General features: G+C 36.7%; 1 protein-coding gene across 11 annotated transcripts in view; it reads right to left on the bottom strand.

Annotated features, from left to right (window-relative positions):
• myo16 (myosin XVI) overlaps positions 1-25,737 on the bottom strand; it is a 360,917-nt gene that overhangs the window by 306,533 nt on the left and 28,647 nt on the right. For 3 of the 11 annotated variants that reach the window (XR_015499043.1, XM_087267332.1, XM_087267326.1), the window contains exon 1: positions 7,722-7,831. The exons of 4 other annotated variants lie outside the window; for them this stretch is intronic. Coding sequence is in view for 2 of the 7 variants with exons in the window: in XM_087267329.1 (XP_087123455.1) it covers positions 7,850-7,871 (22 nt within the window). In the remaining 5 variants the exon portion in view is untranslated. 4 more of the 11 variants (XM_087267329.1, XM_087267324.1, XM_087267333.1 and 1 more) reach the window with 2 other exon arrangements.

Raw genomic sequence — 25,737 nt, 5'->3', positions numbered from 1 at the left:
CAATATACAGTTGAATGATTACCCTTCCTGAATTTTTATCGTTGTTTATTTTACCCCAATTTCTGTTTAACAGAAAGATTTTTTTTTCAACACATTTCTAAACATAATAGCTTCAATAACTAATTTTTAATATCTTTGCCATGATGACACTACATAATATTTTACTGGATATCTTTTAAGATGATAGTATTCAGGTTAATTAGGTCAACTAGGCAAGTTAGGGTAATTAGGCAAATCATAAGCAGTATAATGATGATTTGTTCTGTAGACAATCGAAAAACATATTGCTAAAGGGGGATAACAAGTGTACATATACACTTGTAATCATGTAATCACTTGTAACAAGTGTACATATACACTTGTAATTATGCTTACTTATCTGCACACTACTGATTATTAATAGCAACCTGTACATATATTCATATATTGTTACATATACACTTGTAATCATGTTTATCTATACCTGTACATATATTCATATTCTATATTGTAACATATACACTTGTAATCATGTTTATCTATCTGCACACTATTAATTATTAATAGCAACCTGTACATATATTCATATATTGTAACATATACACTTGTAATCATGTTTATCTATACCTGTACATATATTCATATTCTATATTGTAACATATACACTTGTAATCATGTTTATCTATCTGCACACTACTGATTATTAATAGCAACCTGCACATATATTCATATATTGTAAATCTGCTCATAGCTTATCCAACCTGTATATAATTTTGATAGTACATCCATCTGTAACTATCACCATAGCTTTTCTATAACTGCACTTTATAACTTATTCCTGTATCCTGCACTTGCTGCTATTGCACTGCTGGTTAGACCTAAACTGCATTTCGTTGCATTGTACTTGTACATGTGTAATGACAATAAAGTTGAATCTAATCTAATCTAATCTAACAATATTGACCTTAAAATGGATATAAGAAATGTAAAACTGCTTCTTTTCTAGCCGAAATGTAACAAATAAGACTTTCTCCAGAAGAAAAAAATCTTATCGGAAATACTGTGAAAATGTCCTGTCTGTTAAACATCATTTGGGAAAATATTTTTAAAAGAAAACAGAAATTCACAGGAGGGCTAATCATTTTAGAGTAAACGAACATTTTTGTGTGACATATAGCATTTATATTTTCATATTTACTATTACTACTAGTCGATCGTATTCTGTACATTTGAAAAGACGTTGATTGAGAAAAGTGTGTAATAACATGGTTTGATCGTGCAGTACAGTAGAATTTGTTGGTAAAGTTAAGCCAGTGTTTCCCATACACTGAATTATTTGTGGCGTGCCACTATAACATCACAACTAACCACCAAAAATAGATTTTCCAAAAGGCTTGGACTGTTGAATAAACATGAGCACTGCACATTTCAAATCAAAATGCGGCATGCATCTCTTAATATTAATGCCCTTTAACCGTGTGCGTGTGTGTGTTTTTTTTAGGTCAATGTCATTTTCATTTAGTCTTTTCTGTAATGTCTAATAAAGTACCATTTGAGAGCTCAGTGCTGCTGTGATTATAGCTGGGAGACCAATATTTTTCTGAATCTCCATAAGCACCTCCTGTTGACAGAGAGTCAATCTGCATTTCCAAACGGTCTGCCATGTTCCCTCAGACTAACGCAAATCTTGGCGCAAAATGCTTAAATATATCTGTATATATTTACTCCCCTTAGGGAAATGCTGCCACACAGAATGCATGTCTGTGGGAAATACTGAAATAAATTTCATATTTCATGTACTATACTTATCAAGGTCTATATAAAAGGGGGAAAAAGTAAGGTGAACTGTTAATCAGTCAATTATTTTAATCAGTTAATTATTAATCTAATAAACTTAAAACATATACAGTGGGTACGAAAATATTCAGACCCCCTTAAATTTTTCGCTCTGTGTTATATTGCAGCTATTTGCTAAAATCATTTAAGTTTATTTTTTCCTCAATAATTTCCACACAGAACCCCTTATTGACAGAAAAAACACAGAATTGTTGACATTTTTGCAGATTTATTTAAAAAAGAAAAACTGAAATATCACATGGTCATAGGTCCTAAAGTCAACCATCATTGCAACCCTCCACCAGTCAGGGCTTTATGGCAGAGTGGCCCGACGGAAGCCTCTCCTCAGTGCTCAGGACCTCAGACTGGCCTGAAGGTTTACCTTCCAACAAGACCCTAAGCACACAGCTAAAGTAATGAAGAAATAGCTTCGCAACAACTCTGTGACTTTTTCAATGGTCCAGTCAGAGCCCTGACTTAAACCCAATTGAGTATCTCTGGAGAGACCTAAAAATGGCTGTCCAACAACAATTACCATCCAATCTCATAGAACTGGAGCGGATCTGCAAGGAATGGCAGAGGATCCTCAAATCCAGGTGTGAAGAACGTGTTGAATCTTTCCTAAGAAGACTCATGCACTTTCACGAAATAAAGGTACAAAAGCTGTCCCTGGTGCAGTACCTTTTTCAAAAGGTACATATTTGTACCTAAAGGATTTATAATGGCACCTCAAAGATACTTTTTAGGCACATTCGGGCAATAATATGCTATTTTGCGGTACTACTGCGGACTCTTTGGGTACAAATATTTATCTTTTGAAAAGATACTGCCCCAGCAACAGCTCCTGTACCTTTATTTCTGAGAGTGCGGCTGTATTAGATCAAAAGGGTACTAAATACTGAGCAAAGGGTCTGAATACTTAGGACCATGTGATATTTCAGTTATGTTTTTAAATAAATCTGCAAAATTGTCAACAATTCTGTGTTTTTTTTCTGTCAATATTTGGTGCCGTGTGTACATAAATGAGGAAAAAATTAACTTGTTAAATAATTTTTTGCAAAAAGCTGCAATAAAACAAAGAGTGAAAAGTTTAAGGGGGTCTGAATACTTTCCGTACCCACTGTACATATATTTTATTTTAATGCAGTATTAAAGAGATCCACAGTTCAGTTCAACCAAAACTGAAAATGATGCCATCATCTACTAATCATTCATCTGTTTGAGTGTCTTTTTATTCTGTTAAACACACACACTAAAGGTTACTTTGTAAACTCCTGGAAACCGGTAACCATTGACTTCCATAGTATTTGTTTTTCCTGCTATATGGAAGTGTACATATTCAACATTTTAAAAAATACCTTCCTTTGTGTTCACCAGAAGAAAATAACTTAAAAGTGAGATTTTTTTCCTCATTTTAATAGTTTTATTTTACCATTTAACAGGTGCTTTTTTTTATTCCAAGCATCTTACATTGTGTCCAAAGTACACATTTTACCAGTTAAAACCAGTTAAAAAATTCTGTGATTTAGACAACAAGATAGTATTTGTTTAAAAAAAAAAAAAAAGTTGCATTTATCCTTCACATTTTAAGCTGACATTATGATGTATATATTTATTCTCCCTCTCTCTCACACTCACAAACATAAGCCGCAGGGAGACAAGCCCTGAAAGATCCATGATTAATTTGGCCCATTAACTGCCACCGCCAAGGGAGGGAAAGAGAGAGAGAAAGAAACCAAGCATAAAAAAAACTAAAAAAAAAACTTAGTTCTTACCCTCAATGCTTCTTGAGAAGGAAAGAAAGAAAGAAAGAAAGAAAGAAAGAAAGAAAGAAAGAAAGAAAGAAAGAAAGAACATGCAGTCCCATGTCCTCGTCTCACCCTGTCAAGCACGGAGCATCCCACTTTTCGACCAAGACCTCTCCCACCGTTCTTTCTCCTGTTCTTCCCTCTCTTGGGGTCTCTTCTACTCCACTGAGTTGACTCCCAGAGTAATGTTATGAAGCCAGTGTGAAAGCTGCTCCCTCTGAAGTCATTCAGCATTCTCCATCTCCACCTGTCCCTCAAGCCACAGCTGTCTGACAACAGAGCCCAACGGAAAACTGGAGCTAAAAACGAGAGCAAGAGGGATGAGGAGGAGGAGGGGGGAGGAGTCTGACCCTGACTGGATGGGACTCTAAATGACTAACGCCAGGACTCGTGCCAGGAGGACTGATTTGCTCTCCAGACCTACATTAGGGCTTAATCTGGAGGATCACCCAAACACGGTGCAGCATTTTTCTTTAGCATGAGGCAGTAGGTCACATGCACACACACATACACTTTGCATTTTCCAGCAAAATTAAAAGTAGACAGGAATACAGGAGATGTGGTGGTGGCAGGGAATATTTCTCTGGAGACAGAAACAGAGCGAGGGATTTGACCACAGCCATGCTCATGGCAGATGATCCACACACATACGGACACACATTTATGTGCCTGCCTCTTCTGTGGTGGTGTAAACAAAATCATCATGTTGCTAAGCAACGGACAGTCTCTGTACAGCAGCTTGTGCACTACACTGGAGTATTAGTGTGAAAGCATGCATTGGAATGTATTTACTATAAGCTGTGACTCAAGCAGGCTCTGCGATGACTAGGGAGGTTTAAAGGGATAGCTCACTCAAAAATGAAAATGTACTCACTGTTTACTCTCCATAAAGTGGTTTACAACCTTTATGAGTTTTCTTCTGTTAAACACAAAATAGGATATTTAAAAAGATAATACTTTGACTTCCATAGTAGGAAAAACAAATACTATGGAAGAACATCTTGTTACATGTTTCCAGCAAAATATCTTCTTTAGTGTTTAATAGAAGACAGTCAAACAGTTGTGGAACAAGTGTAGGGAGTGTTAATGATGATCATTTTGAGTTTTGGGTGAACTAAACCCCCCTTGCTTCAGCAGGGTGTTTTTACACCTCTAGTTTGAAAAAAGGTCAGGAAAGTAGGCGTGTTCAGCTCTGTTTAGGGGGAGTGTCGGAGGAGGGAAAGAGGAGAGGTGCATAAACATTTGCATAAAAATGGGAGTTTCGGTTTGGGCACATGCTGATTTTCACAGAGGCAAAACAAGCACAGACGCAGGAGAGAAAGACAGTGACTGTGTTTACATGGACATCAGTAATCGAATTATTTGCCAAATTATTAAATAGTGGACTTTAACTGCAGTTTGGCACTTTCATTCAGGAACATTTCATTCATGCCCCTCGTGACAAACGAGATATTTGATTTGAGGAACTGCTGGAAGCGTGTTGTTTTAATGCAATGTTTGATACTGCACGGCGAATGAGAGAAAAAACCTCCACTTTGAATATTCTGTCTGAAATAACCTGCAAGTGAATTGAAAACAACATTAACTCTGTTTATTTGACTGTGAACAATTTAAAACCAACTTTACCTCTATGTTTAAGTTCAAATACTCTACCGTAAGGTGTAGTTTGCTGTCAGAATCACTGTCAGTTTTGCTTGTTGATGATTACCCAGACCTTGTATAACGTTTGCTCAGTCTTCTTTCCTTGTCTTTGGCTAGGCAAAACCTCGGTTCTTAGCACTATAGTTTTGAATCTGGTAATCATGGAACATTATTTCTTGCACATGACCACACATCTTGTAAAATCACTTGGAGCTTCAATGAGATTGTATATTTGGGGATGGATGCTTGGCTATTTCATCTTATCCAATATTCATTGGGAGGGTGCTCTTGCAAATGGACCTGTTGGATGAACGCTGCTCACTTTAACGTTAATTTTGCTGAATCACTGTGCTTATCATTGGATGACAAGCTGTTATAATAGGCTGAAAGCATTATGTAAATAATATATATAAAATGTAATAGACAACAATAAACTCTGTACCGCATCGGATGTCATTCCCTCACTGTAAATGCTAGCGCTCCCGGTTTTTTCTGCCACCTCACTGCGTGCACGTCCTGAATGTTTACAAACATGGTAGGCCTAATTCATCTATTATTAGAAGTAGTTGTATTAGTATCATTAGTATTAGTATTGTTATTATTATTTGCATATAATTAATTACAAGTTATCGGCTAAATGTATCTTTGTGAAAGCCTTTTGAATATTCAAACATAAATTAATAAAATACAGTTTGTACCACTAGGAAACATCTCAAGGACTAGCATATTTTACTGACAGGTATTAACATTGCATTCCCTGCTTTAAACTTAAAGTTCTGTCTTCATACCCCATGCCTCACGCTGCTCAAAAGACAAAAATTAAATAATTAATTTTACATAGGCTATAACATGTTAATTTCTTGCAAGTTTGCCATTAGTTTAGTTTTTGTTGTTTACTCATAAACAAAAAACAAACTAAACAGCTAGCATATCTACTGCTGGCATAAGCAGCTATGTGCAAAGATCCCAGATTTCATATCCTGATGTAAACAGCCGTAGATTGCACTTGCACTCACAGCCTGAGGGTGGCAGTGTTCACACAATTTTCTACTGACTGACATTAGTCCAGTTCAGGCTGTGTGTATCCAGAGTAAAACTGCTCTTCATGTTAAAGTCATTTAGTCAGCCCTGTTACCAGTTACACACATTTTTGCCACACACACACACACACACACTGTAATAAACACGCAATATACCATGATCTGACACAATCAATGAAGAAAAAATTCAGAAAAAACATGTACTGCACAGTAGCCTATATTAGACGAGGATATCATTTCTCAAGCTCTGTATGGAAAACAAATGAAAGTCTGTAACAAAGCCTCTCCCGAAGCTTTAGATTTCCTGTAAATTTTCCTGCTCCGCTGTCTTCTGAGAGTCACTGTAAAGATTCAAATGAAGCTGCTAAATGAACCCACATGCATAATGAGCAGCATGAATAATTGAAAAGCTGAAGTGGAAATGCTGATCATACCGTAGCGCCGACGAACCAATGACATGCAGCAGAACATTTCCTAAACTCTGACATTATGATCAATAATACATGTGCATTTGCTCAAACAAAGAACAAACGTGTGTAAAATGTTCATAAAACACCCGTCGATTTACGCATCAGCAGTTTCATGAGCAAGAATGTGTTAACGACGCCTGTAGTGTCTTACGCATACACAAGTAACCACACACTAAAGCAACATCACACTTTAATTCACAGGCTGTTGCGCAAAACAACTGGAGGCTGACTGGATCAGGCATCTTGATTGGCTTAGCTTTGACCTTTAACCCCTGTTGATTGGTGCTCCTGCGATGGTCATGGAGGTTGATGCTTGTCATCAATCACAAGCTTGTAGCTCATAGCACATGAGCGTCTTTTTTTTTCCCGCGACATACTAATGTGCATGATAAACATACATGTGCACACACTTCGCACAGCCTCACATGGCATTGACATTTCTTTTATAAGCTGGAAGAACGTGTTGGGAAAATGGTGGCTTGCGTGACATGCACATGGTGTTTATTTGCTCACATGCAATAACATAAACGCGTCCAGAGGTGCACGCACAAATCTCTTACCCTCCCTAGCATGGTATACCTCAAACGCAGAACAGCCAAACAGTGACAAATTCCCACTGATGCCCATGACCTTGGAGTAATTAGATTGTGATTTGACATCAGCAGGCAATTTAGGGGGTCCAAAGTCCCCACAGTGATCTCATCCTCACACACAAACACACACGCCACCCCTCACATTACCCATGGTATATTTAGCACTTCAAATCAGTCCTCTAACTCCCGCCGGCTAGATCTCGCAACATTCATTCCCTTGCACTCATTCACCCCTCTTTCCTCATGCACCCGCTTGCTCGTCTACCTCCAGGTCAGCAGGATGTACATAAAAAAAGGCAGCAGAGTTATGGCAACACATGAACAAGCACACATAGCAATGAACACAAATCCTACCAGCAAATCCCGTCCGGCGCGCAAGAGAAAAGCGTGAACAGAGGAGAAAGGTAGGGAGATGGAGAAAAACGTGCCTGCCTGTGTACGCCTCCGCTCTGCTCCACCAAATCAATTTCACACTCTCTCACCTCCCAGTCCCCATGATGTCATTCATTCATCAGTTTGGCGTTGCCATGGAAACGCTGGCCGGCGTGGTTTTGCTTTGGCCGTTCGGTGACACCGTTTCCACTGTTTGTTTCTTGCTTGTGGGCATATGCTTGAGCGTATCCGACCCTCCCTCTCCGTAAGGTGTAACAGAACCTCCCCCCTACAAATCCTCTGTAAGCACGTGGGGTTTGAATGTAGAGGGGCACGCAGGGTGTATTCTTGTTCAAAAGCCAGTCCCTTTAAGGGGTAAAAACCCCTGAGGCGCTCGAAGTGAGATTGTTTAATCCAGACACTAATCGAGACCCCCTACACACCTCATCCAGGGTCCAGTCTCATTATAATGAACATCAAAACCACACACATATACAAACAGACTCCTTATTTTGGTCCTACCTTATTGATTCGCCCAGTCTTTTCAGTCACACAAACAGGATTATGATTGTATCAAATGTCGGTGTTGTGATTAATTGGAGAAGTCTTTCTTGTGGCATACAGTATTATCATGATATTGACCTAAGCTGCAAAAGATTTTGTTGCTTTTGCCAATAAAAATGCTTTCTGGTATATACATGTTAAACAAATTAAACTGTGGAATGATTATGAAGTCCACAAGCTAACACTTTGCCAAAAAGTCTCATTAGTAAATGTAAGCGATAAGTACATATTGCTTGATAATAATATCAAGTTTGGCGTTCTTAGAACCCTGAGCTCAGAGATAATTGAACCCAGGGCTCCCGCCTGGTCAATGAGCATGTAAGGGGTCTGAAATCAGGTAGTTCTCAAGAGCTCCCTCTGTTAAGAGGAAAAGGGGGAGATGGGGTGAATGGGGGGATTCTTCAAAAAAACAAAGGGAGTAAGAATAGACGTGCTATTTATAGTGAGTTTGGAATAATCCGATTGGCTTAATAATAATTACAGATGAGAGGCCAGCCGCGATCAATCATATCACATGCTCCCCTCAAAAATTGTTTGTAAAACTTCACTTAACGAATTAAAATCAATAGTGAGAAAAAGATTTTATTAGTTTCTATGTTAATATTAGTTTACAAATAAACAATTTTATAAGTGATTACAGTATTTTAGAAAAATTTCGACTGCAATTTCAAATCATTATTAGGCTGTGTTCACACTCGGATAAAGTGTCAAGTGTGAGTGATTTGCATGTTAAGTCAATGCAAAAAAAGCAAATAGATATCCTGCGATGCAATTTTTGCGCATACTTGTCAACCCTCCCGTTTTTCCCGGGATTCGCCCATACTTTACAGTTCTATCCCACTATCATCCCAGAAAGGTGTTTTCCCATATTTCTCCGAAATTTTACACATCTGAAGGGTGGCAATAAACATTAAAGAGCCGATATTCCCTATATGCAACCCATACCAGCGAGACCACCAGGAGACGCCCCTTGCTCTTAAATGCGAGTCTGTTCTGTGCTTTCGTTTTATTTAGGTATGAAAACACTTTGAAATAAATATAAAAAAGGTGGGATTCCCTTTCCTTTTCATTACAGGTCGTCGCCCCTCCTATGCAATCCTCAAAACAGTCATATAGTGGTGGTTGACTGTCAGATGCGCTCCATTGTGATAAATAGATGCTGTTTCCCAAACGGATTCTGTACACCCGATTTAAATGGAGCAAGTCTAGCTTTTGGCTGTGTTTGAATAGACATACACATAATTAATAATAATAATAATAATAATAATAACAACAACAACAACATCTAAAGACGTTGATCTTGGTGTTTTTTTTTTTAAACACAACTAATTTTGTCCTAAAAGAGCATAAAAGTTAAGAAAGCAATCAAATGCTTGCATTATAACGTTAGATGTGTGCATTTTTAAAGTGACAACTCTGTTATTAAATGTAATCAAACAAAAAAATCTGAATAAATGAGAGTCATTCGTTGCTCTTTAATCAGAATGTGTAAGTTATACAGTGAAGAAAAGATTAATGAGATTTGATAACTTAAATCTTCATATTAGCTATTATTTTAATAAGCTGAACTGTTTGCCAATTTATTTGCTGCTAATGCATACTATCATCCCAACATCCCAATGTTGACAGGTATTTTTGCGCGAATGAGGAGGCATGAATGACGTGGTGTGAATTGAGCATTTTTGATGGACTTAGTGCATGAACTAGAGGACCTTTGCATCATGTTCACCAATCAGGAGCTTGCTCTTGCTCGCCTGTAGTTGGTGTAGTTTCCCCGAGGGGAAATCCTCCTGCGGACACTGAACAACAATTAATCAAACTGGGCTTGGCTCAGTTGAAAGCACCGCTAAAAGCTTCCATCATTCAGGTATAGTTTCTGGAGAAGTTTATGAACTCACAAAGCTGGGTGCACATAAACACAGCTATTCTCTTTAAATAAAACCCATGTTTGCCATTTAGCAATAAAGCTAGAGTCACTGGGCAGACAGAAGCCCTGCCCATCATGTAATTTGTTCACTTACACGCAAATAGCACAGCATTAGGCATTAACTAAGAAAGTATTTCAGCCTGTCGAAGGCGAGATTAACATGTGAAAATGCTAATGTTTGAACTATTAAGCTAAACAAGCAAGTCTCCAAGAATTTAAAAATGTTATGAAAGCCACTGTCATAGTGCTTATTTTCATACAAATCACTCTAAAAGTTGAAATAATGAATACATTTTTACAAATAAAGCCCAGTAACAATATAGTCCATTATCAATATCACAATAAATTGAATTATTGAATATCAGAATATGTCTACACACAAGCAAAGCACAGACGCCCTTTATAGCCATGTCTAGGCGGTCAGGTTAAGTGCCTGCATTCTCCACCAAGTCTCCTGCCATGAATAGTTAATGGGACTGCCCCCCTTCATTAAGGTGCGATCTCTGATAGTCTTGAGTCTGACCTTGGGGGGTCTGCATCTTCATACAGACCCTTTACTTCCTCATATTAATCACAGTCCATAAAAAAAGATAAGAGACTCCCCGGGAACCACCTCCCGCCCCCTTATTACTGTCTGCACCAGAAAAGCCGCTATCACTCTCAACTGGAATATCATCAGTCTGATTAATTCTTAGCTGCAGACTGAATTACATATTCTAGTGGAATAAAGGAAATTGATTCTGTAACTGAAAGGCCACATTCCCTCAATAGACCTGCATTAGTGGAATCTAATGTGTGGATAGCAATGACCTTGTTCACAAATGAACTGAATGATAGTTTTCAATTCTGTATATTAAGAGACCTGGTGAACAGTGTAAGATCATTCACATCAATCATTATTTTGATATCAATGGAAGGCAACAATTACTTGGTCATGCATGCATGCACACCATACAATGAGCTTCTTTTTAAAATATATCATTTACATATCATTTTAATATTGTTTTTATAATTAGTGGCAGTTGACAACTATTGTGATTGCATTAATTGGAGACATTAAAGTATCTAATGTGTCTAAAAGTAAACCGAATCTATCCGAGAGTAATTATAAAAAAATGTCCTTGTGAAGGTGAAATATGCCCCTGGAAATCAGTTCTTATATTTAAATGTTACTCATTAGCAAATATGTAAATTATTTACTGATTTGGACCATTATTGTTTTTGAAATTATTTAAAATCCAAATATGAAAACTTTCCTTAATAATAGGACTACAAAAACTGATGATTTGTGAATGACCATGTATAATAATAATAATAATAATAATAATAATAATAATAATAATAAGAAGAAGAAGAAGAAGAAGAAGAAGAAGAAGAAGAAGAATTCCTTACATTTATATAGAGCTTTTCTGGGCACTCAAAGCACTTTACACATAGGGAGGAATCTCCTCATTCACCTTTTTTTTTGCGCCAGACCGCACACCACACACCATCTGATTGGTGGAGAGGAGACTGAGTGATGAAGCCAATTATGATATGGGGACGATTAGGAGGCCATGATGGATAGAAGCCAGTGGGCAGATTTGGCCAGGATGCCGGGATACTCTTTTTCGAAGGACATCCTGAGATTTTTAATGACCACAGAGAGTCAGGACCTCGGTTTATACTGCTCAGTGAGCGCCGTCTTTCAGATGAGATGTTAGAGTCCCCATAACTATGCTGGGGCATTAGGACCCACACAGACCGCAGGTTGGGCACCCCCTGCTGGCCTCACTAACACCACTTCCGGCAGCAACCTAGCTTTATGTGGTCTCCCATCCAGACCGGGCGCAGCCCTGCTTAGCTTCAGTGGGCGACCATGTGAGAGTTGCAGAGAGCTAGCTGCCGGCTAGGGCACGATAAGGACACAATGCATATTATTATGTACAGTTGCAATCAGAATTATTAGCCCTCCTTTGAATTTCTTTTTTAAATAATTTCTCAAATGACGTTTAACAGAGCAAGGAAATGTTCACAGTATGTCTGATAATATTTTTTTCTTCTAGAGAAAGTCTTATTTGTTTTAGTTCAGCTAGAATAAAAGCAGTTTTTAATTTTTTAAACACCATTTTAAGGACAAAATTATTGTATATAGCCCCTTTAAGCTATATATTTTTTCGATAGTCTACAGAACAAACCACAGTTATATAATAACTCGCCTAATTACCCTAACCTGCCTAGTTACCCTAATTAACCTAGTTGAGCCTTTAAATAATCACTTTTAGCTGTATTGAATCTTGAAAAATATATAGTAAAATATTATTTACTGTTATGATAAAATAAAACAGTTATTAGAAATGAGTTATTAAAACTATTATGTTTAAAAATGTCTTGACAAAATCTGTTAAATCGTTGTTAAACGGAAATTGCGGGGAAAAAATAAACAGTATGACTAATAATTCAAGGGGGGCTAACAAATTCTGACTTTAACTGTACATACACAATGTGATGATGGGGGAATGCATTATTTTCTAATAATTCAATGGCCTGGAGTGAATTATTCCACATATAGCGAGTATGCCTCGCACATCCTGAAAAGTGAAGATCTCGGGCCGGTTGCACCAGCTGTTTGTAAGTTAAATGTAACCTAGTTGTGACTTAAAGAGACACTGTTACAATTTTTGTTTTGCACCATTGAACTTACGCTATGTTCCAGCTAAATATTTATGACAGCCTCCCCCCATGTATGATGCTAGAAAAGGGATGACAGTGAGATTAGTTTAAATTGAGTAGCTCACGATAATAATGAAGAATGGTCTTCCTCTACTCCCAGCCTTAATGTGCTTCCAAATCTCACACTTTTTTCATTTTGTGAAAGAAGAGTTTAATCTTCTATCAAGGAGTGTTTGTGTGAATTGTATCAATTAAAATGAGAATTTCTTCATGAATGAGTTTTTCTTCCTGCTCTTTATCTTTCATGTGTAGGATAAAAAAAAATTAAGTTTAATGTTTTGATAACTTCATGTGTATTGTGCGTGCATTCACAGTTCGCGATGCAGGTGTGTGCGGCATCTGTTAGTAATTACGGTCTGTAATTTAATGTGCTATAAAAAAAAATATTTTTGATTTTATTTTCATAGGACAGTTAAAACAAGGTTAGTTACAAACTAGCTAGTAGTTAATAAGCCCCTAATGTGGACTTCATGATCAAGTTTAAAATCAGCTGGTGCAACCCTGCCCTGGCCTCTTTGAATGCCCTCTGATGGCTTAAAGGTGCAGTAGGTGATTGTCTTCAGAAACATTTGTTGTTGTGCTGGTTGAAAGTTTCTTCACAGTCCTATAGTAATGATTAAATTAAATGATCTAAATGTGTTTATATGTATTTTTATATTCAGGGTAGGGCAAAAAACAAACAAAAAAAATCTATTAAAATAGTGTCAGGCCGACATGTCCCATAATTCCGATAAGTAGCTCAAACTGTCTTTCAGCAAATGCAGATGTAAACTAATGCGCAGCCGTTATGCGCAGATCCGCTGTTTGTGCTGCGGGTTCATGAGAGAGAGAAAGAGAGAGGTAAAACATGCTGAATAAAAACTTTTTTTTAAATCCTGAATTACTATTTGAGTTACTTTTGCATGCTGGGGGAAGGATGAGGGTTGAGGGTTCTGTTGTCATCTTTAAGGTGCGTGCATGGCTCCTGATATACAAGGGTGGGACTGTTTCAAAGATATATACTAGCCGGTTAGCATTGTGGTAGATCACCTATTATCATTAATGAAGTACAGGCCATAAACACTGCCTTTTCCATGTGAATGAATTGGAGTTTAATCCAATAAAAAAATTAAAAATAAATAAATAACAATAACACTTCCCCTAAAATTCCTGGAGTGAATTATTTCCCTTATATGGCCAAGACACCTTAAGACACTGTTCAAATGTTGTATTTGAAGACATTGCTCAAGATTGTGTCCTGAAACAATGCCTGTGTGTAGTACTACTCTATCTTTTCAGCTGGTCGACCAGCCTTGTTTTAGAAGGATTTGGGCCATTTTGACCTGGTTTGAGCTGGACATAGCTGGTTTTGGCTGGGCTCCCAGCCTGGCTAGGCTGGTCAAGCTGCTTTTAGCTGGTCATCTCCCAGTCTGACCAGCTAATATAAGTGTGAAAATGGCTGGAAACCAGCGTGGAAATGGCCGAAACCTCTCTGAAACCAGCCAACCAGCTTAGGCTGGGATCCAAAGTCTTCTATTTTGGTAATTTGATTTTATGAATATCTTAGGCTATGAAATAACTAAAATATTTGGCGGAGTGATATGGAACTGTGATGTGGTCAATACCTGTCTGGAATTACTTTTGGATTAGGGTTTCCTGATAAAAATAAAATAAATTAAAAATAAATTACACCTAAAGGTTAATTTACGTCGCACAGACGAACGCCAACAAACAAAAAGTCTGTCAGAGCTTGTTGGATCAGTGTGTTATCCTTGTCTATGTCTATTGGATTTTGCTTTCATATGGAGGGTCTTAGCACTGTGATATGATTTTCCAACAAACTGCAACAATCTTAGATTTAATCTGACCAGATTGGCTTCACTTAATGTATTTTTCACACAGAGAGGGATCATTTAATTAAACATTTAATCATTGCGCTTGGCAATTGTTGGGGTAGTGTGAACAGGACATTTTCACAACATTCTAAATACAATAGCCAACTTGTTTGTTGGTGTTAGTTGGCGTTGTCTGTGCAGTGTGAATTGGATTTTAGAATGTACAGCCAATCAGAATCAAGCATTCAACAATGTTGAAGTTTAAAGCTTATTAATCCTAATTTTAGCTAATTTTAATACTCATTCAATTATATGATTGAATGAGTAATAATCAAATCTCTACCCTAAATATATGTTTTATTGTTGAGGCTGAGTAAAAGCAAACAGAAGAACTGATATCTTATCTATTACAGTTAAAACAACTATTCTACTAGCATGTTTTAATTTCTAATTTAAATTATATTTTACCTCAATTGTAAGATGCCTTAAAATCTGAAAATATTTAAAAACTGTCATGAAATGATCTTTTGAGTTATTTTTATGCAATTAGATTTTTCTTTGTGTTATTTATGTTTAATACACTCTCCTTTTTACATGCTGTCACCCGATAGCTTTGATATCCTTTTTCTCTGAGGTCCCCTTACATAACAATCTGTTTTTTTTTTTTCTTATTTAAGCACAAATGCCTGTTTATGCTGTGAAACTGTTTATGCTTTCTACATAGCAACCTCTGTGATGCTATATTTGCAAAGCTGTCCAAAGTTGACCTCAGCAGTCAGACATAAATGTCTGAATCGCACCAAAGTTTCAGAAGTAAATAAAGTCTTGCTGTGTCATCAGGCACTTACAGTCTGGTTTATTACACTCGCAGACAGGAAATCAATCACAGCTCTTTGTCCTGCTGTCAACAAACCTAAATATAGTGCTGCCAAGTAATGCATGGACAACAGAGCATGTGATGACAAATCGTCACCTTAGAATTATTAGGTTCTATCTGACATTTTCGTCGAAATGGAGTTATTGACATATTCCTATTAAATGACAATTCATTTACATCATGGGATGTTTTTTTTTTTTTATAAGTTGTTTTACATTTTAGGCTTTTTATTTAAAAACAAATGTTACACACATACTGTTTGCAATGGAATGCAAAAATTTTGAAGCTAAATATCTCAAAATCATTCAGAACGTAAACAAAACGACGAAATGATGTGAGGAACACAGCTGAAAGCATTTACAACTGAGAAAAGTAATTATCAGATGGTCTGTGGTCATTATGACTTGGACCAACTTGCTGTTCATCCTCTTTAAGCCCTCTAGTGTCTTTTAGACTGCCGTTCTGCCTCTTTAGATTTGGCCAAAGAAGAACTGGCAACCCCAACTAAGCATGTATTCTCCCAAGGTTTTTTTTTCTTTTTTTTTTTCTTCCACTTTTGTAAAAATTGGTGGAGCTTTTTGAATATCTGCCACTGTTGCTTCTGGTTTGCTTCGTTTGTGTCGGTGGGCATGCTCTTATGTGGATCATCCTTCAAAAGTGACATTTGTACAGTATTAAACTGAATTGAATCAGTTTAAATTGAACTAGAACCACACCAGAATTCTACCACAACTCTTCTCCCTGCCTGATTTGCTGGAATGTACCACAGTCTATGATGCTGAATGACTATAGATGATTTTAAGTTGACTTATGCTTTTAAAGTCAAGTTGATGTCTACCAGTCGCGGGTGATGTCATCAATATAACGCAAGATGCATTTTTTTTTTTTTTTTGCAACATGCCATAATTTGTCATTTATTTGCAGGAAAAACACAAACATGCTGTTTGACAGCTCATAAAACATTGAAAAAACAATACAATATTGCCAATGACTAATTTTATTGCAACACAAATGCTTTGTAGACACTGTGCTAATGCTGCATTGTTGGCGGAATGAACAGGCTAATTTTAGTGCAAAATAAATGCAGTCAACCCATTGATCACAGCACATTCTAAAAATGTAACAATAACAAATATTTTTGTGCAAAAGTAATGCATATGGTAAGTTATTTCATAACAACCTAACACACAAAGAATGGAAGAATATTTATAAGGAAGGGACAAAGGGATGATATTTACATTTGCTATGAAGTTTTCCACACCTACGTGGTGCGCTTCAAGATATTTGCACATTTCACGATCCATCTACAAAATATTTCCGTGTCTACGATTCGCAGAGTACAATAGCCAATCACATTACTTTTACAGTTTTGTTTCAAATGCGATTGACGAGCATCTATTCTAGGATATTTGCATGGAGTGATCTAACTGGCTGACACCTGTTTGACAAATTAAAGTTCGCGTGAATCATTGATGCTGGCATAAGAAAAATATTTAAATTACTTTCAATAATCCGTTTCTGTGAACCTACCTTTGTGTGAAAGGCTACCATGTAGTTCATGCAATACAGGTTCATTGTGAAAATGCACTTCCGTATACATTTCTGGAGAGCACAAATTATGTAGCCAGACCCACGTATGGCAGCATTTCGCCTTTAAAATGAATGCTACGGTGCGGTAAGATGGCTTCTGTTTCTTTTCGCGCTACCAGCTGACCGCTTACCTCCATGTGGACGGCTTTTTTGCTGTTACCAGTTTTCCCAGTAGCTCTTAACACAGAACTTAACTTAACATAGAAATAAGTCAATGGAAATGACAGGGATTGAGTCTGGTGAAGAACGGTCCCAGAAAGCAGGTAAGACAAAAACAAAAAGGCAAAAATGTAAATAAACAGGTAAATAACAGGGTGAGAATGTGGTCAAATCTGAAAATACGGTAAAAAGCAGGTGGCTGCGAGGGTTTTTCTTTTTGTGGATTACTTATGAAAGCACTGTTGGGTTTAGGGAAAGAGGTGATTGGGTCAATATGTGATTTTGAAAACACTATCGGTTGGGTTTAGGGAAGGGAGTGAATATAATATTCACATATTATAAACCTTTTGAAATTAAAGGTGTAACTTATAATAGTATGCAATCATTTTTGTTGAGAGTGTAACCACAGTCATGATTAAAATGTATCTTGTACAGTAACTGACACACATACTGTACCTTATGGGAGGTTGTATCAAATGTGAAGTGACATGATGTTAAATGAGAAAAAAAAAATGTACAAAGTGTAACAAGTTTTGGTCTTGTAGTGTTAAAGAAATGAATGTCTCATCCCACTCATCAAGTGCATGAACAAGAAAAAAAGTGTCACAAGAATAAAGGTCTCAGAATTTCTTTCATTTTCTGCTCTGCTATTATTACCTTACTGAATCAGTTTGTAGAAAGTAAAACACATTACAATCAATGTCACTTTTAAGTAAAGTCAGGCCAGTAGCTATTTGTGATGCTTCCTGGCAGCTATTTCTGGCATGCAAAACAAATCTAAGACTAATAAATAAAATGTCACATCAAAAACTGCAAAGCCAAAATAACTTTTAAATATTTTAACTAAAATTCAGTTCATGATTGACCAACTAATACTTATAAATCATGTTTAATCTTTTATAATCATGCGCATAAAATAAGAAATGCATCACTAGTAAGTACTAATAACACTGTTATAACTGTCATTATAATAGATTTTACGGTTTTGTAGATACATTTACATAACTGCTATGATTGATTATAAATAATTATCAACAAAATTGGGTGACACAGTGGCTCAGTGGTTAGCACTGTCACCTCACAGCAAGACGGTCACTGGTTCGAGTCCCAGTTGGGCAAGTTGACATTATTGTGTGGAGTTTGCATGTTCTCCCTGTGTTTGCATAGGTTTCCTCCGGGTGCTCCGGTTTCCTATATGGTCCAAAGACATGTGCTATAGGTGAATTTAAGAAACTACATTAGCCATAGTGTGTGAGTGTGAGAGAGTATGGGTGTTTTCCAGTACTGGCTGGAAGGGCATCGTTTGTGTAAAACATTTGCTGGAATAGTTGGTGGTTCATTCCGCTGTGGCGATCCCTAATAAATAAGGGATTAAGCCAAAGGAAAATGAATGAATGAATAAATAAAGTTATAATTCATTATAAGTATAAGCTTCATAGAAATTGTAATCGCATGCTGCGCTAGCTAAATGTGGTTCTACAGTATGTCCAGCATTCATTAAAAAGGAGGTACTGTATAAAGCACCTGGATGACCTTACAATTGCAGTTAGATTGTAAAGTGACTGCATTCGACTGACATTTTACTATCCTATGAGACCACTGTAGGGGATTATGAATGAAAGAAACACAGCTTATGCTGTAGTTTGCATAACAGTGTCAACATGGTGGATCTATATGTCCACATATGATTCCTATTACAAACATTCATACCACATAGATTTTTATCTATATATATTTTTTAAATAAGTGAATGACTGAATGACTTCTGCAACTGGCTCTTTAATTTAAAACACTGAAATGATTCAGCTAGATTAGTAAGTCTTTGCTAAGACGTCTTCCAAAAATTTCAGACATTTTTTTTCCATGACCTTAAATGCTAGTTATGCACGTGTGCTTGTCACAACTATTTCTGTCACAAACAAGCCAGCATACAAACCACCTTCAGCATAAATCCCCTCATGCTTTCTCCTCTCACAGACTGAACAAACTGTGAAAGTGTGAAGTTACTTGATGTCTTCGCAAAGAAACCAAGCACGATGGGTCATTCTGTTTCTCACACTCGGCATGTAAACAAAGCATATTTGTCCATCAATTCTTATCTAGAGAACTAATGTAGCACCTCTGAAACTAATAATACAAGAGATTCTGTCTCGCAGTACTGCATGAATGAATTGATATGCACTAAATTGGCTGGCTAAATTAGATTCAGTGTTCTTCATACGGAGATAATGTCCTCCCAGGACTCTGTTTATGAAACTGATGACCATAAATTTGAACCTCAATGGGAATGAAACTGTGTATTCTATGAAAACTGCAGCCCTAGCACAGCTTGAGGGAAAAACACTACAAAATGGTGAGAAAAAGATATAACGGAGCAAAAAATAAAAGTAGGTCAGATACACATCTCAACCAACCCACAGCAGAGCAAAAAGACATCAAATAACAACGGGTAGTAGGAGAGCAGGAGCTGGAGCTCAGAGATGTGAATGATTTATGAATCAATGCTGATCAGTGGCTTTGAGCTTTACGTTCTCCCGGCTTAATAAGAGCAGAGAGAATCAAGCCTGTTATTCAGATGAATCCCAGGAGTTTTTTTAAGGGTTCATGTGACGCTTGTCCATAAACACATGGTGGGTTGAGGAGAATGAAACCTGATGAGCGGCTTTTTGTAATTTGTAACAGAAACAAATCACACAGAAACCTATATGTAGACAGCAACCGGTGAAGCAGAAATTAGTATTTCCAAAGGACCACATAAACTAAACTAGTGAAGCCAAGTGATTAAAATGAAAACTTGATGAATCGTTCTTTCATTCATTTTTTTTTCAGCTTATTCCCTTTATTAATCTGGGGTCGCCACAGCGGAATGAACAGCCAACTTATCCAGCATATGCTTTACGCAGGGGATGCCCTTTCAGCTGCAACCCATCACTGGGAAATATCCATACACTCTCATTCACACATATGCACTGTAGACAATTTAGCATACCCAATTCACCTATACCAGCAGTTCCCAACAGGGGGTCCCGGCCCACAAGAGGGCCTCAGCGAGCTCTGTGGGAGGTCGCGAAATTTTTTTGCTAAAAAAAAGTTTAGCAGTGGACAATTAAAAGAATGATCATCTTGCCTTAGTTGATTTTATCCCCTGGCGGCCAATTTTTTTTTTTTTTTACAAATTTGTAATTTGTCCTCCACAAAAAAAAAAAAAAGTAATGACCCAAGAATACTGGACCCAGGTGAGGAAGCTCCAAACATTTCGGGTCACAGCACTAGCAATAGTGGAAACATGAAATGCAGGAAATACCAAGATAGTTACCTGAATTATGGTTTTATTCCATTTTCTCAAAGCTAAAAGTCCCTGACCTAGCCACAGTGCATTATCTGCAACAAAGTTTTTGTTAACGAATGCATGAAGCCTCCTTTCCACTACACACGACATTTGGACACAACTGTAGGAATACGCCCCCTTGTGGCAGTCGCACAGAATTTTCAGTTCTGACGTGCACCATGGGAGAGAAGCTGTTCTGACAGTGTCCGAAATAAAGGAGTGCAAAAGTAAGAGTCTTTATTTTCTGTGCGATCACCATGGTAGAATGAATAAATGAATATTAGAAACTCATAAACCACAAAAAAAAATTGGAAGGAATGTGGAGACAACATTAAAAAAATATATATTTTTTTACTTTATTACTTACATTTATAAACCGAATTTATTTATTTTTTTTAATATAGACTTTTTCTGATTAAAAAAGTAACCAAATAAACTAGTATTTCTCATCTCGCGCGCACAGACCTGCTCATACAACACTAGAATACATCACATCCGGTCGGCCGGTCGCATACGGTCGAGTCGCAGGAGCAAATATTTCAACGGATTGCTCAAATCGGATCCAAATTTTCCACATACGGAGATGATCGGAACTCCACCCAGCTCCCGGACAGCTCTCCATTGGAAATGAATGAAAAAGGAGAAAGGGGAAAAGGAGGTCTCGGGCAAAAAAGGTTGGGAACCACTGACCTTTACCACATGTCTTTGGACTTGGAGCACTCGGAGGAAACCCATGCAAGCTCAATACTTCAAGGTGCACCCAACACAAACTACTGATGTTTTGCTTTACATTAGGCTATTGTTTGTGCATAAACTATTCTATATTTAGTAATGAACATACAGTTTGTTTAAAAACACCCTTTTTGTCATACCTACTGAAAACTTGATATGAGCGATAGTATCATTGTGGAGGGGGCCTTGAATATTCTTCAGGGGAAAAGGAGGTCTCGGGTTGAGGTAATAAGGTTGGGAACCACTGACCTATACCACATGTCTTTGGACTCTGTGGGAAACCGGAGCACTCGGAGGAAACCCATGCAAGCTCCACACAGAAATGCCAACTGACCCAGCCGAGGCTAAAACCAGCAACCTTCCTGCTGTGAAGCAAACGTGCTACCCACTGCGCCACCTTGTAGAATATACCGCATCTTTCTCAGTGTTAAAGAGAAGAAATAAAAAGATCAAATGGAGTAAATGATGAAATTATTTTCTTTTCTTTTTTATTTGCTGAAATACTCTTTTAACAAAGACAGGACAAAAATCCCAGTAACGTTTTCTTCGAAAGCAACTTCTCTTTGGCTGAAGAAGGGATGTCATATGAGTGAGTAAATAATCAGAACATTTTCAGTTCTGATGGAACTAAACCACAGAGTACACAATTGACTAAAAAGTAACTATGTAAATTACACTCACCAGCTACTTTATTAGGTACACCTTACTAGTACTGGGTTGGACCCCCTCAGAACTGCCTTAATCCTTTGTGGCATAGATTCAACAAGGTACTGAAAATATTCTTCAGATATTTTGGTCCATATTGACTTGATAGCATTACACAGTTGTTGCAGATTTGTCGGCTACACATCCATGATGCGAATCTCCCATTATTAGCACTATTAGATATTAGAATTAAGCTTTGAATGTCTGTTGTCATACTTTATAAAGTCATCATTACCCTAAAAACCATGTCCAGCAAGCAGAACAGCAATGTTTTCACCGCACTAAACCAAATATGTTGTTTGGAAAGACATGTCTGAAGTGAGTGTATGTGTTTGCTCTCAGAAAATGATGTTTTTGTTAGCAGGAATTTCGGGGGCACAAATATTCAAAGGCAAAGAAACAAGTAGTGGATGCTGAAATGCTGACGTGGTTAATTTAACCACTATGATAAGTCAAGATAGAAATTTTCAGAAGTTTACTCCCAGAAAAGTGTTAAAAAGAAATATACAAGCTATAAACAGAAATGTGAGCACATCTAAAAAAATTGAAGGCAGGTGCTTGATCAAAAATAAACATTGTAGCAAAAGAAAACTGGCACACTGCCACTTTAGCTCTCAAAAGTCTTTAATATCACTCACAACGTTTCGACCGACAAGGTCTTCATAGGTAAAGTGGCAGTTTGCCGATTTTCTTTTGATCTTTTGCTAAAAAGAAATATACACAGATTTAGGAAAGGTCAGGATATTATAGTTTTATTTTTTAATACAGTTAAACAAATGATCAAAATGACATGTTTTTTTGACTCTGTAGTTCTAGCGGTAAATGGGGATACATATACATAATTTGGACCTAGTTGGATTTGAGATTATTTTGAAAGTCATAGTTAAAATCCATTCCAGTGTACAATGTCCTGGCATAAAGATAAACACACGCTGAAAAAAGTGATTAATTGGGTTTACTTAAAGTGAGTAAACCAGTTCCCCTTAAATGATTAATTATTAATACTACTAGTAATAAAAATGAATTCAACTTACAAATTATAAAAGATTTCACCCATTTCTGTCATCATTTGCTTATCACTCACTTGTCAAACTGTTTTGAGTTTCTTTTTTCTGATGAAAAAAAATATATATTTTGAAGATAGCTAGTAACCACTGACTTCCATAGTATTTGTTTTTCCTACTATGGAAGTCAATAGATAAAGTTATTTTTCTCAAAATAACTATTGTGTTCAATAGAAAAAAAGAATCTCAAATATTCTAAGCCACTTGAGGGTAGAAAAATAGTAGATTTAAATTTTCGGGTGAACTACTGTTTCCCTTTACGCAAAGTCACTTTTTTTAAGGCAATGGGTTTTTTTTTAGGCATAAGCTAATAACTAGTTTCAAGGTTTACCATGGTTTAGAAAAGTCAAACCTGCTAAAATGTACGTATGGTATTATGTTTTACATGCTTTTTATGACTTTTTGAATTTTTTTTAGGGCAACAGTATTTCCATATCAAAAGCTATTGATCAGCCCATGATTCAGCAAACATTAAAAAAAACAAACAGCTTAAAAACCACCATCCATATGCTTACTTTATACCCCCCCCCCAAAAAAAAAAAAAACAATATCCAAAGATGCCTTTTCACATTGTAAAAGAAAGTGTAATAGTAGTAGTCAAAGATTTATTTTAATTATTTAGCCTGACACATTTACTCTTCCAAGACATGCCTCTTAAAATAAAATGTATTGTGTTCCATGGGAGGAAAAGATTGTTGTTTTTTACCCAGATATTTAAAAAAAAAGCATATTTTAGAGAGTAATAACCACAATATTGTGATATTTTATCCAAGGTTATCATACTGTCAACATCTTATACTGTACCATGTATATCAATGATACCATGTACCATTTTTTTTTAATTTAACTAATTGCATTTTAAGTGTAGCAGAATATTACAAAATATTTACTCTGACTTTTCATCTATTTATCTAACTGACCCTCTGATTTTCTGCTTGTTATTGGGATTAATCAAAATGCCATGACCTACCAAATATTCCAGAGAGTCATTCAACAACTTAAATTAGTTGTAGGACAAATTAAATTAAACAAATAATCTAACTGCATTGTGAAACCATTGATGCACTATGTATAGATCTATAAATCTATTATTTAAAAAGAAATAAATATGATTACAATATAAAAGCCATTGGTTGTATGAGCAGGTGTTCAACAGTAAAGAATCAATAATTATTTATTACTGTAGACTACGTATTTTATAGACAAGTATTGAAGCGGGTTAATGGCCAAACGAAACTCCCTCTTCACTCATTTATTACAAACATGAATTCTGCAGCAAGCTGTTCTGCCGCATCAGTAGTCACCGCATCCCCTATCAAAAACCCATTTCTGTCATTAAATGCTGACATATGACTGGAAGAACATTGGCTTGCTGTCAGTGTTTTAATGAGAAGATGAAGCCTTTCAGGCACTGCGATTGGACAAGCTTTAGGTTAGCAATAAATGCAAATATTGCAGGCTCTGTCAGTTCAGGTTGGTTTTAGTTCTGCAAGGACGTGTCCGGTTAACATCTGGTATCACGATGTGTTTTAGTTGCAGATTAGTATCTGATCATCAGTGAATAAGAGAGAGACATTCCATTTAGCATATGGAGTTTGAATCTGTATGTCTTTTGTCCACTTTCTTGTTTTTATTAACACTTTCTGTAATATTTAAATATGAGGCAAGTAGGTGGACGATAAGTGGACACACAAATATCTACATTATGGAAGAAATCTGGACAAATGTGTTTGCAACTCGCTCTAAGGGGACACAAGTGAATGTGACCAGATGTAATCAGGACCAAAGCACCTAAATGTCAAATATTCGAGATTTGTGATCATCAGTGTAGGGATCGATTTTACTCAGACTTAAATGTGCTTTGCAATAAAACAACAAAAACTCTGGAATCTGAAGAAAAAGGCCAAGGACAGACTTTGACACATCCCTGCCCTCTTTCCTGAATTTTCCTTTCTCTCTGGTATTGACAAATATGAAGGTGTGACTGGTAACACGTTTTGTTTAATATTTTTGATAATGTTTGAATAAATCCAGATGAGTAACAGATGAGTAAAACTTTAAGTCACTGGTTAACTTTGACAAAATAACCATTCATTGGCAGGGTTCAACGCAAAGGATTTTTTTACAGGCCCAATCGGACCAGTGGTTCAGATTTTCACTTGCCCTGCCAATTTTTTCACTAGCCCCACAAAAAAAAAAAAAAGTTAATAGCTACTTCTTAGCCACAAATAAAAAAAAAAAGTGTCACAATGTTTGTAAACCTACAATTTAAATATTTAAAAGATGTTAATAATGTATAATGATCAAAAAAAGTGTTTTTAAAGAAAAGATGGCTGACCTGCCAAACTGACGGCAACCTGTACAGAACATCACTTCAATTTTTTTAGTTGTGGTGTACCCTCGTAAACGTCTGCTTCCAAGATGTTAGAAACACAAGTTTTCCTTTAGCATCATCATTTGATGTTGCTGCCATGTTGCTGTCTCTTCGCTGTACTGGTTGAAAATAACGTACTGACAACATCCAAT

This window comes from Danio rerio, chromosome 9, assembly GCF_052040795.2.
Source record: "Danio rerio strain M-AB ecotype USA chromosome 9, GRCz13ab, whole genome shotgun sequence".
Lineage (NCBI taxonomy): Eukaryota > Metazoa > Chordata > Actinopteri > Cypriniformes > Danionidae > Danio > Danio rerio.
Note: the sequence above shows the minus strand (reverse complement) of the source record. Positions and strands in the feature narration are given on the sequence as shown.